This window comes from Diuraphis noxia, unplaced genomic scaffold (assembly GCF_037042655.1).
Source record: "Diuraphis noxia isolate RWA-SAM2 unplaced genomic scaffold, SU_Dnox_SAM2 contig0003, whole genome shotgun sequence".
NCBI lineage: Eukaryota > Metazoa > Arthropoda > Insecta > Hemiptera > Aphididae > Diuraphis > Diuraphis noxia.
The window spans coordinates 41,733,068-41,750,103 of record NW_028301713.1 but is presented as its reverse complement, the minus strand read 5'-3'; the positions used below and the strand labels follow the sequence as shown (position 1 = coordinate 41,750,103).

Below are 17,036 nucleotides of genomic sequence, written 5' to 3'. Positions count from 1 at the left end.
AATAAATTATGGCATAGACTATATATTGATGTTAATTATACAATTTATGAAGGAGCTTATTTTCAACTATATAGTGGCTAAACCTATTTACACCTATGTGGGTAAGAGGGCCTCAATGATTGCTTGACTTCAGAATTATAATTGCAGCACATATAATACGCAAAATCTGAGTATTGTACCTATATACACCGAGTATATTATTATAACTTATACGGTAGTTTCAGAATGGACAACATTATACCTCTTATATTTGTAACAAGCAAAACAGTTGACAATTTTTTTTTCAATTGGATTTTATTATTATTTATTACCGAAGCTAGTCAAAAATACCGCCAGAAGTTCAAAAGAGGTCATGCCGAGATAAAAACGGGAATCGCCCGCTGAAAATGAATTTCTGCAATTGCAGTTTTATTGTGTTCGACTAATATTATCGTTGTATGCATTCCATTAGTTCGTTATCTTTTACAGCTATTATATTGTATAATTCTCAAAAAAAAAAAAATTAACCGGTCAAAATGATTTGTAAATTGAAATATTCAACCATTCACAACATAAAAGAAATATTTAAATCAAATAATATAATATCACAAGTACCAGTACATATATATTATTCTGATATTATATGATATTGGTGCGCGGATATCATACACGGCTGACTTGGCAATGCAACTATTATTAATACGATACCTAAGTCGTGTATTTTTTAATAGTGTCATTATTTTTTTGCATCCATATGACTATATATGTCTATATTATATATTATATATACCTGTTTATATATTATGAAAAAATTGTTTCATTATACAGCAGCTCCAGATAATTGCACGCTTCAGGTTGACCTTGTTTTTCCGACGCTGAAGTGATTCAAATTTCATAGATAGTTCTTTCGTACAGGTTTTCTTCTGCCGAATAATTAGAAGCGTATATTAATAATATGAGAAGTAATTTATAGGTGTTATGTCCTTTTCCAGCGCTCCGGAAACAAATATAAAATATGAACAGAAACGGAAAAAACATACAACAATGCAGGGCTTAAAACTTTAAAGTCGAAAGTTTTCTAAAAAGTTAATATTTACTTTACTTTTTGAAATAATAATTATTCATTGTTCAAGTAATCATCAATCTCTTGACTATATTATATAGGTAGATAATACCTATAATGATATAGTATGTCTATGTTATAAGCACATATATTTGGTTTAATATTTTTTTTTGCATGGATGGAGTATGAGTCACATTATTTAAATTAAAGTGGCTTATTATACTATTTAAATAGTCCACGGATGTATACAGTACTATACACAATGCAATTTTAGGGGGGGGGATAAACTACTGGAAATCTGCACCTCCCCCCACGATATTTGATTATAATATTATAGTCTACATTCGTATACCTTTATACCGACTTAGTAAACTGATCATACTTAAAATAATTAGAAACATGTGTCTTAATACATGAAACCTGCCATGAATAGTTTGTGTAGAATGATAAAGCTTAATATTCATAGACATATCTATATATATATATATAGATAAATTAATCCATTTAAACCTAAACCTCTCACCAGCATTAATGCACTACTATGATATAAGAATTTCAGCTACTTTAATTACATATTATACAGTCTGCAGGCCAATTATATACCTTTAGACTATAGTATATATACATAATATATATGATGTATATATATTATATATATATATAAATGTATAATAAGAGTTTTTACCGTACCTACCAATTATTTGATTGAAATGTTGTCCATTATAATATAACCTGATCCATTATACTTAAATGATATTTTCTACTATGTGTGTGTGTATAAGTACAATATATTATATATTTAAAGTGAGTAATGTCGACCGGAAATGTACACGAGTTTATAATAATATATTTACATTGAATGCGTACAAGGAATAGGGGATGTATCGATTGTGTTGTTAAATCTCGCGGAAAATCATATTCACCGCGTGACAAAGTAACGGAAAAGATACGAATCGAATTAAATTCATCGCAAAATCGTCGTCGTTTATACTATAAAGGTCAGGGGATTAATCCGCAATTATATAGACGTCACGCGCCGCTGCCACCATCATCACCATCAGCGTCATTTTATACAGGGATCGACAGCATATTATCATATTATTATCAGGGCGTGGGTGTAAATGTATATTGTATTTTTAGCGGAGCGTTCTAAAACATTGATTTCCAAGCACAATACTGGTTTCATCATCAACAAGTTTAAAAATTAATTTTATACTTTGCATTTAAAAAAAATTTGATTATTTTTTTGTTAAATTAATGAATAAAATTTGATAAAAATCACTATAAATAACATGACTAAAAATTTAAAAAAATCAATGTGTTATTTATTTTGATTTATCAGATTATTTTTATTAAAAATATTTTTACCTTTTATACCAGAGACAAAAGCGGCTGTGGCTGCACAAATGTTTGACAAACTGCGAATAAATGTTCGTGCAGGCAGATATATCATTATTAATTAATAATTATACACGAGTCAATGATCTATGTATACTCTATATTTGGTCGGTTTATTTATGACTTGTAGGTATATTGTATCAATCACGATATACCTATTACCAAATTACGTTAATTGTAATAGTATTAATAGATTTTTGCTTAATAATTTTTTAGGGCATTTTTTGAAGTTATGTAATATTTTTGGTGAATGAGCAGGTAATTCGAAATGTTTTAAAGAATTGTTCTTGTTTTTGGACATTAAAACCCACGTATTATTAATATTATATATAGGTACATTTCTCTCGAAGTATAAATTATATGTTACATAATGAATAATAATACCCATTGCAGCAGAATACTTATCAATTACTACGAAGATCTGACGATTTCACGCATCTGAATTCTGAACATAAGTTGCAAATTATAGAAAAAAACAATTTTTTTTAATGTGTTATAATACCTATATTATACTTATCATCACGGATCAAGTATCTATATACTGAAAGAACATACGGATTATTATGCGTTAGGACTTTTAAAAATTTTAGACCGATAATAATAGAATTATTGAATATATTCAATAGTATACACCTACGCTCAACAGATATGCAGAAGAAAATATCTACTTCAAATAATAGCAATTAGCAGGTACGATGTTGGTATATACCTAAAGTGAAACCTCTCTATAACGGATGATTTACGATTTTACTAATGAGCATTTATAATTTATACGAACGTACATGACAATTAGCCGCAGCCAGTCTTTACTTATACGTGTGTATATTATTATAGTCGTATAACGTCATCTCTATCGACAAACAACGAGAACAATATTGTTTTTATAATGTATTTCAAAGGCATGCGTGACATATAAAGGCGTACATGATGATGTTTCAAATGTTTATGCAGTTTACGCTTTAAATTCTGTGAAAAATAAAGAATATATAATCATAATGTTATAACACGCAATAATAACTCGTTAATAACGTGTTTTATGAACCACCACGGTTAACGGTTAAGTTAACTTTGACCGCGAAAAACAAAGTTTGATTCCAAACTACGAGTGAATATATATTGCCGTATATCTAGGTATAAACTTTATTGTTGCAGGCCCTGAAATTCTACATGACTAGGCTATCATAAAACAATTATATAGGTATCGATAATCGATATAATATTAAAATAATAATAAACAAATAAATTACCACAATAAATATTATGAATAATAACTGATAAACAGGAATTATCTCTACTATAATGTAAATAGTGGTTCACAATAAAAGTGCCGTGGTTGTGCGTGACCTGATAGCTAAACCTAAGTGTTCTTAACGCCGATGACACACGCGGGTAAAGAATTTTTTCTTCATTTATATATGGCAAACAGAACTGAAAAGTATACCATGTACTTATAGGTACATGAATCACAGAAAGCAAGGAACTTTCATAAACATTCAACTTGGTCACCGGTTCAATTTAAGTTTAAGTTAGGGATCTATATGGCTTAATGATGCTATTCGGAAACTATATACTATTCTAGTATTTGTCCCTATATATATATATATATATATATACTAATGTAGTATACACGTTGAGAAGATGCCACACCATGGCCGTATCCAGGATTCATTTTTTTTTTTTTTTTTTTTTTTGGGGGGGGGTTCATTATAATATAAAACTACGCCATCATTTTTATGAATTTTAATTTAATATAACCATGTCATTGTTTAAGGTACCAATAATACAAGAATAAATTAACCTCATTATTCTAAATACATAAGTTTTTATTTTTATTTATACTGTATTTAACAACATTTTTTAAATTAAATTTACAACAAACCAGAATTTTTCAAAGTAACATCATTCTCCTCTACTGTTTTGCAAATCGAATTAGCACCTCTTCTGGATCAACATTTACTTCGGTTGGCGATACGATAACGTCACATATATTTTATTATAATTGTATTCTATTTTTAATTTATGCAATGTTTAAGGCCAGGGAACACGGGACGTGGTCTGTCGCGACGGGCTGTGATATCGTGGCGGCCAAGGTCAAATGTTGTATTTAATTACAACTGTATCGCAGACCACCGCGACAAGACTGCGTTCTATATGCCTGTGCCTTTAGAATTATCGAGGAAATTCAATAGAAATATTTTTGATGACTGATGACATTTCGGGGAGGGTTTGAACCCCGACCCCCCCCCTGAATACGGCCATGTGCCACACCCACTGTATTGTCGTTGTTGTACGAACATAAAACAAACTTATACATTTTGATTTTACGAAAATATGTTATATTGGATATCGTATTTATTAAACTCAACTAATTTTTATAAGTCATATAGTACCTATATATATATTCATACTGATACCTATATAGATTAATATTATATCTATATGAATAAATAACAAAATGTATTTTCTAATTACCATAATATAGAACACGTGCAATTTCTTCCAAACCTGTTATCATGGACCTATTATCCTAACCCATAAATTATAATACACGAAGTTAATAATTCAAAACCACATATTTGATTTTGATATACCAATCAACATTTCCAGAAAAATTATCAGCTAAATTACAAAGAGCAGAAAGCGGATTCATAATTTTAAAAACAGAAATATCTCCACGAGGCTGCAGTCCTTAAATAGTGCAAAAATCTCAAGAACTCGAAAATATAGGTTTTAAGCATATTTCAAAATTCGAAAAATCATATTTTGAATAATTGCATTATTGTAAAAGAAAAGGTAGTTAGCACGCTTGGTGAGTAACCCTAAATATTATATGCCACATTTTTCATTTATCAAGTGGAAAACATATCAAATTCGTGTCATATAGATTAGAATAATTCATTGTGAGAGTTGAAGGTACGTATTTACATTCTGGTCCATGGATGAGTAAATACAACGCAAGGTAGTACATGCGGCTATCAAACCAAAATTTGGTTTACTTTTTAGAAAATATAATAAACATAATAACACAGACGAACAATATTACGCTAGAATATAGATGTATCACGGAAATATATAAAACGGCTAATAAAAAAACGTGATTTGCAAAAAATTAGAGGCATTATAATATATATTATTTAACGAAAAAAAGTGCATACCAATAGTTATAATACTTATAATATATAATTTACATTGGTTCAATGGTTTGTGTATATTAGTGTCGCACAAATCCTACACTAAAAAATCACACGCATTTTATTATTATTTATTATTATTACAATACCATTATAACATATTCGTAACACCGTTATAATGGTATAAGTACACAGTATGTATATACAATACATATATTGTGGTTTTTGAAAATGACAAGACCACTATATATTATAGGTACTTTCCTTTGATCGTGTTGGTCTTATGATTTATTTTATATCAATTAATGACATGTTTTTAAAACGTGGTTTTGAAAAAATATATGGCTTAAATGCTTAATAAACATAATATCCGAAAATCATTAAACGTCGTATCATGACTAAATAAATAGGTATGATCACAACTTTGTGATACGCATACCACTCTTGCCTCTTCTATCTAGATGTTCTACTCTTAGGTTCTACCTAACCACTTCTATCCTATTCTATTAACATTGCCGACCAATGAAATGCGAAGGACTACGAGCAATGGTTTTGTGTATAAAACTATAAAATAGTGAGTATATATGCGCAAACCGGACAAAAAAAGTGTTTTGTAATCATACCTATTTATTTAGCCATGATACGCATCATGTTCTTTCGGGTTACCTGCGTCCTGTAGAGCTAAAAATGGAAAAATAAAATCTTAGAATCTACAAATTTTTCCACTACACTAAAGTATATCACAAACTATAAATATTTTATTTATGTTCTCATTTGTTATATTCGTAATATAATAACCTCAATAGATGTTGAAAACCCTTACCTTAAATAAAAAAATAAAAATAAATCTTAGTTTTTTCACGTAGCATAATAGTTTATTTAGAAAAAAAAGGTCGTGGTTTCTAATTTAAGTATCGGTCTATGTATAAATATATTTATTTCAAACTTTCAAAGTTAAATTACTGATATCCATTACATAAACTATATTATATTCAAATATTTGTACAAATACATACCTTTTTTTTTCCCCCTTTTTGAAACCGGGAACGGGTGGAAACTACATGCCTACACAGGTACGTTTAAAAGTTCAAAGAGTACCGAAGAGTCATATACAGGTGTCTGCAGTATATAGTTGGGTGACGGCTGCAGCAGTATATGAGGACAAACAATAATAGGTGGACAGTGCAGGACACCCTACACCATAAAATGTCAACACTGTTGTGTACGTTCGTTGTCATCGCTGTCGTATAAGGTATATATACCTATATAAATGTGCAGGTTATTCGTACACTTTTAATGTTTACGCGTCGTTCGTCGTGATGATGACATCGTACGCGTATATATTATACTGACGACAATGATGACATATATAGGTACCTAGTACTTATTAGTGATAAAAAGTTTATATTTGATCTGTAATTTAACAAATGATATTGTTGTATTTATCAAAATTGTAGTTTTAATATAATATTAATATAAATCAGTAATATATTTTAAGGGCTACTTTTAATTTAATGCATACTAAATATGTGTACTAAACAATTAAATTAATTTAAAGTAAAATATACACTTACTTTCGATTTCGATATTTTAACAAAAAACTTTTCCATTCTGAATCAATGTAGTGTTGAAACACTTAATTTTAAATCGGCCGTGGGTAAGAAATAAATACAACTTACAAGTGTAAAACTTAGGTTAATGTATAAAACTATAAAAGTATAAAACAAACAAATAATAATTTTAAACCACGAATACGTTTTCACTGTCAGCTGCTAGGCCACTGAGACTCGAGTCGGCCGATCACAATAAATATACATATTGGTATAATAATAGAAAATGATTGATAACAAAACTACTAAACTATAAATAAATGTGGAAAGGATATAATAATAATTCCAGTGCTTCAAAACAAAGTTAAACATTGGTTCTCAAAATATAAATTATTTAATATATTATTATATTGATATTAACATTTTTTGAAAACTATATAATATGATATCGTGAGTTTGAGTCGCAAAAAGATACTTTTGCGAAACTATGATATTTTCAGGGGTCGCAAGTGCGACCCCCAGTTTACGCCACTGCTTATTATCCGGCGAGGGCGACATTACACGCGCTGCAGTGTTACACTCGAATCACACAAACGCCGCCATCGTGCAGTATATAGGTGCAGAATAAAAAGCACACACATAATATGCTGTAACTCGTCGGCCATTAAGAGATTTCGAAACCTGTACGATTGGTGTACACACGAATCAAAACTATAAATTTATTTATATACACATAAAAAATACCTATAACCTACTACATATAGCTACAATTTAGTTATTACTATATAATATATAGTGGCAAAGTGCCCGCCGACGGTACCGGAGGGGGTGGTATTTGTGAGGTCAGGGGGATGATAGGGTGGAGCGAAAGGCTTTTGCGGTCGGCCGACTAAAAGCTACGACGCGCGAAACGGCCGGTGGGGGGGGGGGAGTGAGCTTTTGCAGGATTTGGTACCGCTCGTCGGCTGCAGCTCTTATTTCACACGTACATGGTCGCGTCAACCCGCGTAAACTGTAAACACATATATAGTATGAGTGTGTATATGTATTTAAACGAGTGTTTGTATATTATGTATAAGCTTATAATAATATTATGACGTAATAATAAACGGAGCGACTTCTCACCATCATATTATATACACAATACACTATATTTTATATTTCTGCATATTTGTATATATTATATTATATACCCTCACATGTCAATTCTTCCTAAATTTATTATACGTATTCAACCCGGTATACGGTTGTATATTTGAAATACCTTATTTTTAAGAAATTTTTGTTTTTGTTCTTCCCGAAAATCCCAGTCATAATATATATTACTAGCTGATCCCGTGCACTTCGTTGCCCGTTAAATGTATTAAATTTATATGGCACAAACTTTGTTCAATTCGTTATTTAATAATCGGTGTATGCAGGTGTTCAAAACTTATCTTAACTTTTCCGTTACATGGAATAAAAATTCTGGTTTGCAGAAGTATAATATTATCAGGTAGGCAATCTACCTGCGGCGGTAGATCGCGGACCTGGTGCTGTTTGTACGTAAGTGTATGATTTAACTCTAAAGTATTAAAGTTATACCAAGTTTCCATTTTTACTTAATTCCACTAACGGTGAATTAATATAATCAATTAATACAAAATTCTTTTTTGTGTTACCTACTATTACTTTTATTTTATCATTTTTTTTTTTATATTTATTAGTTTATTACAGGCTGCTTTTAGATATGTTGATCCTAGGTTGCCCATGTATTGTATATAGAAGTTTCTGTAATATCTTTTAAAACTAATTAAGTTTTACAGCGTCGTTGTAACATTATTATATACATTATGGTGTTATGTTATATAAGCCAAAACGACGATAAATTTATATTAACATATTTTATTCATATCAATACCTCTTTATAAACAGTATTTTTGGTACTGCCTTTTGTGGCTAAAATGATCAAACTACTGGCAGAGCTTACTATAACTAACTAACTCATTTAATAATAATAATAATTATTATTATTATTATTATCTGTAATAATAAAGTGATAAATGTGTCAACACATAAATCAGGTTGTTATAGCAACCTATTATAAACTAAATTTCCATCGTAAATCTCAAAATCCCCGTTTGAGCATCCCTTTAAAATGTGAATTTTGAAAGATCCCTCCTTATTGCACGGTGAAAATATGAGAAGAACCTATATTCCAAATTTCAAGTCCGTACGTTGCGTAGTTTTTGAGATACAGCGATCATTCAGTCAGTGGTATTTGGATTTTATATATATAGATTATAAATGTCGACTTCGTTAATATTTTAAAATTTTTTTTTTTTCTAAATTCTTGATGAGCCACAATGATAGATATATTTGGTTTACCAATGGTAAATAATTACATTACAAGGTTAGAATTATCTATAGTTTCTTACACGATTTTGTGATATATATATATATAGATACAGATGGGAATATTAGATTAAGTTATGCAATTTAAATGATTTTAGGAATTAGAATATTATAGATAGTAATATACTGTATTGTAATGATCCTAGTCAGGGCCCCAAAATACTCCATACTTAGGTTACTTGGAATATTTAAGTTTGCTCGAGTGAGACAATATAGCTTTTCGGTTTGTGTAAGAAATATAAGAGTATAAGTGTAAAATTACTTTAAGGTCCTTCTGATTTTGGCAGTTAGATATATAAAACACAACATATTAGGGCACAACTCATTGACAAACACATCACTTGCGTACTAGTATATATTACCTGCAGTGATAGAAAGAATATAACTCAAATGTCAAAACCTCAACCGGCTCAACCAAACGACTAGAATTGAAGAAGTTTGAAAAAATCATGATAAGCAGTATGCCCAAATCTTTTACACAGTTCTCCACTGACAAAACTACAAGAAAACGTGCGGAAATTTTCTTATACCGCCTTAGAATAGAACACATACATGCCTAGTGCCTACAGTCTCACACATCATCAGTTGATGAAAACTACAGTATACTCATATAATACAGTATGACGTGTGTCTTTTGTGGCAGTTGTTGAACCACTAAATGTAGAACGTACGAAAAAAGTAGCGGAGCGATTCGGTATAATATCCAATTTGCAACTTCCCGAAGCTTACACAGGACACTTTCTCGAGTAGGCACGACCTACATAAACCTCAAAATTAAAAAAAATATGATCTATTGATCGATAAGTATAATATGTATGCCTAATATATTTAAAAAATCAGGTTTCGAATAACCGCATTGTTGAAAGGATTCAAAGGGGCGGTAGAGTTTGGCGAATATAATCATCTACAGATATATACATCTGCAGTAGCGCGTATACGCATGTGTGTATTCACACACCTTTATCACCGAAATATTTTTAACGCCACAGTTTCATGCCTCCATATATAGATTGTTGTTTTTGCGCGCACATCATGAGGCGTCTATACGCATTATAAACACACCGACAAACGCGCGTAAAATATATAATATTATACACGTATATGCACATAATATACGTCGTATAATAATAATATGTATGTATAAGCGGCTGCCGACGGTATTATAATATTACGCTCGCCCCTTAAATAAGTGCCGAGCGAGCGACTGTTGCGGATGTGGCGGCGGCGGTGGCAGCAGCAGCCGTTAACACGCGGTTAATCCGTATTAAACAGAAATAATAATAACGGGGAACGAGAAAAAAATCGGAAAAATAACAGCGACGTCGACCCGAAACGAAATCCGTTAAAAGCCCATTAAACGACGTCGCTTAACTATATATATATATATGGTTTTTATATACGTATATGCTAGTACATGCCACACAGTTTATATATATATATGTATATTATTTTCGTCATATACCTCTACCTATCTTTTTCTCTCTTTCCCTCTAACCATCTCTCGTTTTGTTTTTTTTTTCTGTGTTTTGACGTACAACACGCCCCCGTACCATATATAGTCAATAACTCTGCAGTCTAATAGCGGTAGTATATAACATAATTTTCAAAATTTATCAAATTATTTGCAGGAGTATACAATGCACATGTTATATTATTATTTGTATAGAATGTGAAAAGAAGTATTGCCATCATTGGTTTTATATTTTAATATCATCATGCGTGCCTCCAAAGTCTGCGGTCGACCATTATAATTAAAGTTACGAACCTATTTTAAATTTAAAAAAGTATACCAATTAAAAAACTGTGTATACTTATCAAAGACGGAAATAGTAAGAAAACTGTTCGTAAATATTGTCGAAACAAAGTCATTCAAAAATGTACGGTTTGTATCTAATACAACAAAATATGTTATAGGTACCGATGCAAAACGTGTTGTTTGTCGTGTCGGTTGTAACAGTTATTTTATCGCGTTTAAACAAACGAAATTATTATAGATGTACTCGTATGTATGACACATTAAAACCAATGTAACTGTATTCAATAAAATATGAATCATAATTAGGCACGTAAACAAAAAAAATCAGCGGAGGCTCATAAAAAATGTATAAAAATTGTGTATTATTTTATATCTCATCAATAAATAAATGTTGTATATAAATTATATAATTATTAGTAATTACTAACTTTCAAACAATTTTTGGGGGGTTGAATCTCTACCTTTCTCACGTATATGTACCTGATCATAATGATGCATTTTCAAACAAGTGACACACATAGACATCAGAAAGTTCTTAAAACCATTTATAAATTTAAATATAAATAGGCATCATGGCATACACTCTGAAAATGTTTACAATAATAAATTAATATCGAATAACGTTTATGCTGTACTATCGATAACCTTTATCATATTAAATCATTGAGTATTGTACATTATCTAGTCGACTTAGTTAAAACGATTATTAATTGTTATAAATTATTTTATAAATTATTATTATTGAATTGAAAAGTGAGTTACCTACCCATAAAACATATAACACTAATGTAAAATTCAATTTAACAAATCCCTTTTGGTTAACATTAATCGAATAGTTGATGCCCAATTTATCAAAATACATTTTATTATAATATATGCTTACCACTTAACCAGCGTGTGATGATTATTAACTAATTCACGAATGCGCCTCATACAGCATATTATACTCACACTAAACACGATTACAATAAAGTAATAAACGTGTATCAGATAACGATTAAACTTTAAGCTATAGTTACCATTACGACAGAAAACAAAAGCGCATCATAACTCATAATAAACTCAAACTCATATAATTAACTACGAGTACTCAATTTGTTTTATTATATTATTGACTTTATATCATACTATTATATTTTATAATATTGACTTTGTATTATATTATTATATTTTATATTATTTTCTGTCGGCGAATTGTGTTTTCGGCCAATCGATACGACCTTTATCATAAAATTATTTAGTATATATATTATGGACTATGCTTTTTATTTTTCTATGTTTTCTATCACACTATATTTCGATCGTATAGGAAACATAATTTGTAGATTACACAAATAACTTCGCATCACACCTATGATAGGTACTTACAATAATATTGTAATTTAGTTTAATAAATACATTTTAAGTCATAACTATAACAATAGTCAATAATGTATTGTGTATTTGTGTGTATTTTAATCGGCGCACAGCACTCCGAGATCATAGATGTGCGTACTACGTTGTTTCCGTCCGACTGTTAAAATATCGTAATAATAATAATAATATGATACCATTATAATAATAGTGTGCTCGTACATGTTGGTAGTATGTTATGCCTACCTGAAACAGACCGCATAGGTAGCCTCTAAATACTGTAAGCGCTTCTTGAGTTGACAGGTTGTCGAGAAATCTCGAAAAAAAGAACGATTATAATAATAAATAAAGCCACTATATAATAATGTAATAACGTATTATACCTACGTATGTTAGATGGACAAGTGATATATGTGCGTCCAATGCTAAATTTATATTATTATTATTATTATTATTATTATTCATCCAGTGTAATCCGTTCGTTTTCAAATAAATCACGTATCGGCCAGGAATTCGATGAATTATCTCCAGGAGTGTCACTCACAAGACACAAACGCATTGTACCTAACCGCGTACGTGTAGTGCGGTTTCGTACTCTACACGCCAAACGACCACACATAATATATTCAACAATATTCATACCTAGTATATCGTAACGCACACGTTATGTCAACTTTTCTGTCATATACAAGAAAATAATATGTATTATAATTAGGATGCAGATTTTAATTAAATAAAAATATAAAAATAAATTGTTTTTTTTATGCTCCAATTTTTATCAAAATATGTATGGAAAAACGTGAAATATTTAACTAACATTTTTGTTTAAAAACTACTTGAATCGTACAAAAAAGTAAAGTACTAAATGTAGAAAAACAAACAAAGAACTGGAGCAACAATAGATCGTATAACGCAGATGAGATAAAAATCCATTTTATTAAATTTATTATTTTTGTACGATGTTCCTTATACTCGTATTACTATATTACGATTTATAACATACTAACGATTAATGATGATTGAAAATTTGTAAATATACCTGTGAGAGGGTAAATATAAAATAAAGAAAAATTTAACGAAATACTTCTTACCTACTGGCTGATTAATAAAATATTTAAGAAAGTTAATTTACTTTGAATTGCCCGAAAATATATAGGTACCTATACTTACTTATAATAATAAATACATTTTACTTTATTTTATGTGTTTCATGAATCATGTTCATTTTTAATCAGGATTAAGACATTTGAATTTTTAATATCGCATAAATCCACGTCCTGTTTAAAATATTATCTATAATTATAGTTATGTGTGTGTTCACAAATAACAATAATTAAAACGTCTACAACACAAGATTCGACTATGCGATAGCTCAGCGACGCTGCATTCGATTTGTGAACAGTGCGCGAGCGGAATAGAAACAAAAATCAAAACGTAATTAACAAACAATTAATAATAATATATATTTCGGTTTTGTTTTAATAAACAGGTCCGTTGCAATGTGGCCGCAGTAAATTGATACAATAATATTAATACTATATGCGTCGCACAAAATCATCGAGAAATAGCACAAATAAATGAAACTACGTATGTTTTGTAATAATCAAATAAGCCTTATTATATTATAAGTTTGATTATTACGTTAAACAATATTGAAAAAAAGTTACATATGTTTCTCGTACCTATATATAATATATATTGACATAATAGTATATCATATTATAACACGATAGATATTATTATAATATATACCTATATCAGTTGCTACGTGTATGTATATAATATCATAATAATATTATAAAGAATAGTTTTATACAATATATTTTGTAAATTATATAATGTTAATTGCACCGTTTAAACAAACTAAAATTAATTTCTATTTACAAAATGCTATAAACTACATAAAGTAATTGTATGTATAATGTATATATCTATATACATGTATATATATGTATACTTATGGGAGTTACACTTACAATACGGGGTAGTTCATGTTTACTGTGATTAATAATATTATGATTGCGACACAAAGTATATAATTTAAAGTGCAAAGTCTCTCGGTATAATTCTACACGCTAAAAGTATACATTTATATCGTTTAGAATTAAAGTCATTAAAATATTCAAATATATATACATATATATATATAAGTTTATGCACTATAGACAAAGACTCTAAAATATACAAAACGAATACAGGCGAAGGGTGTTTGTAAGTATTATTTATACAGATTTAAATTATATCTACGCATCCGACATGTATCATCGGTCGGATCGTTCGACAAAAAAATTGCAATAATAAATCTATTAATATTATAGTTTGTATAAATAAAATATCATAGGCAAAAATGTTTTTATTTTTACAAACACGGTACAAGCGCGTTACAACGTATATAATAATAATTTAATAATGATAATAATAATAGTAATAATAATAATAATAATAATGATTAATGTATAATAATATTATGCATGTACCAATAGAGGAGAGGGGTACCGCTATTTTTTTTTCGATTTTTGGTTTTCGGCAATCTCTAACTGAAAATACGCATATCGACCGACGGTACCTATCGACCACAGATTTATAACTAAACTGCCTAATAAATTCTTATTATATAATAATATCAATTATGTCTGCACCCTGCAGGCTGTAGATCTATAGAAACTTAGGCAATGTCTACTAATCGTTCGAATTAAAAGTAGACGATAAACGAAACTAGTACCTCAATTATATATTTTGTAGAGTATGTTAATATAATAGGTAAACTTGTGTAAGTCACTCGTTTTATGTTGAAGAAAAATTTTATTTTTAATTAAACAGGCATATAGAAATTATAGCAAATATTTTACGCTTAGAAATCAATTTCGTTTTCGTTTTAGCAATCGCACAAATTATTAATGTTTACCTAAATATAATTGAATATTTATCAATGAAATAAAAATATTTTATAATCATAAAGCTTAATTCAGTTTATGTGAAATAATTTTATAGTACATCTATCGACATACGAATTATTGCACAAATCTAATACAGTATGTAAATGGTACGTACAACAATTCGCGAACATTGCCCAAGTGTGACAACTATATTATATAATAGCAATAGACATGTTATTATAAACACCTTTGTATCAGCTGTGGCGTGGCGAATATGGGGTAATCGAGAAACGGCGAATTGTGGTGGGTTGTGAGGCTGACAGTAAATTATTGACAAAATATTGTTTTCACGACGAAGTTCATCGTTATTCGTAATAAGCTTGTGTACGCCTTCATCGGGTCTTAGGGGGCTGGAATACTTAACACGCCTCTGAGAACTTTCATCAAGTTCACTACGCCTGTTTATTATAATATTATGTCTATGTATACTATGGAGACAACAAATGTAATACGTCATCAGATAACTAATTCGCATACGCCTTGTCGTAGGAACATATTATAATAATTAATAATATAACCGATATAGTGAATTAGTGAAGCTGTATAGTTATAATATCTGTGCAGGTTTCGGCAGGTTATCGTATGCAATTCGCGTTCATAATGTTCATATGACCGCATGCAAATGACAATATCATCATATTGTTATAAGAGTTGTGACTTATGACGACGATCGACGGCGTCCGACAATGATATTATTATTATTATTGTTGTTGTTGCTGGTGTTTTTGTTGTCGTCGTCGTGGTTATAAACAGTGAGAGAGAAAACGAAACGACCAAAAATGAACAAATCAAACCGTGCGCGTCGTCGGCAGAAGGCGCGTCACCAGCCGGCGGTGATCGGCGGGTGAGGCGGGCTGTATCACGTGAACGGTCTGTGCAGCGCCAGCGGTTGCGGTAACGTGCACGGCGACGGGTTGGTGAGGCCGATGCGGGGCGGGTCGCCGGTCAGCTGGAGCGGCGGGGGTGGCAGCGACTGGAGCGGAAGCGGTGGCATGGACGGCGGGCCGGGCGACGGGGCGCCCAGGCTGATGCTCGACTCGGACCCGGTGGTACTGACCGCACCCGGTGACATGGACCGCCGGAGGTTCAAGTGCCGACCGCCCGAATGCGCTAACTGGGCGGCGAACTGCTGCTGTTGCATCCTACGAGTGGCACAAAAAAAAAAAAAAACTGATTAATATTGCTATGATTTGACAAAATTGTTGGTATTATATGAAAGGAAAATCAGCTATAATATACCTATTATACGGTATTCCTATTATGCAATACTTATAATGTATGCATTATTATTATGTTTTGTATAAATTATTATTTAATGTGGTCGTTTTTTTATTCAAGTCAAAATTAACATTTAAATGCAATGTGAGACAAAACATCCACATAAAAAAAAATCTACCTTTATTCTTACGATACCCTCCTGGCTCCTGTAAAGAATTATCATCAAAATATACGCCGCACTAACTGCTAGTCTATAGA

At 30.5% G+C, this 17,036-nt stretch overlaps 1 protein-coding gene and 1 pseudogene across 1 annotated transcript in view; both read right to left on the bottom strand.

Moving 5' to 3' along the window:
• LOC149057377 (uncharacterized) overlaps positions 1–17,036 on the bottom strand; it is a 133,237-nt pseudogene that overhangs the window by 14,513 nt on the left and 101,688 nt on the right.
• The window catches only part of Optix (optix), a 52,478-nt gene continuing 49,504 nt past the window's right edge, over positions 14,063–17,036 (bottom strand). The window contains exon 2 of the mRNA XM_089223988.1: positions 14,063–16,702. Within this exon, the coding sequence (XP_089080114.1) occupies positions 16,420–16,702 (283 nt within the window). The 3' untranslated portion in view covers positions 14,063–16,419. The remainder of the gene's footprint in view (positions 16,703–17,036) is intronic.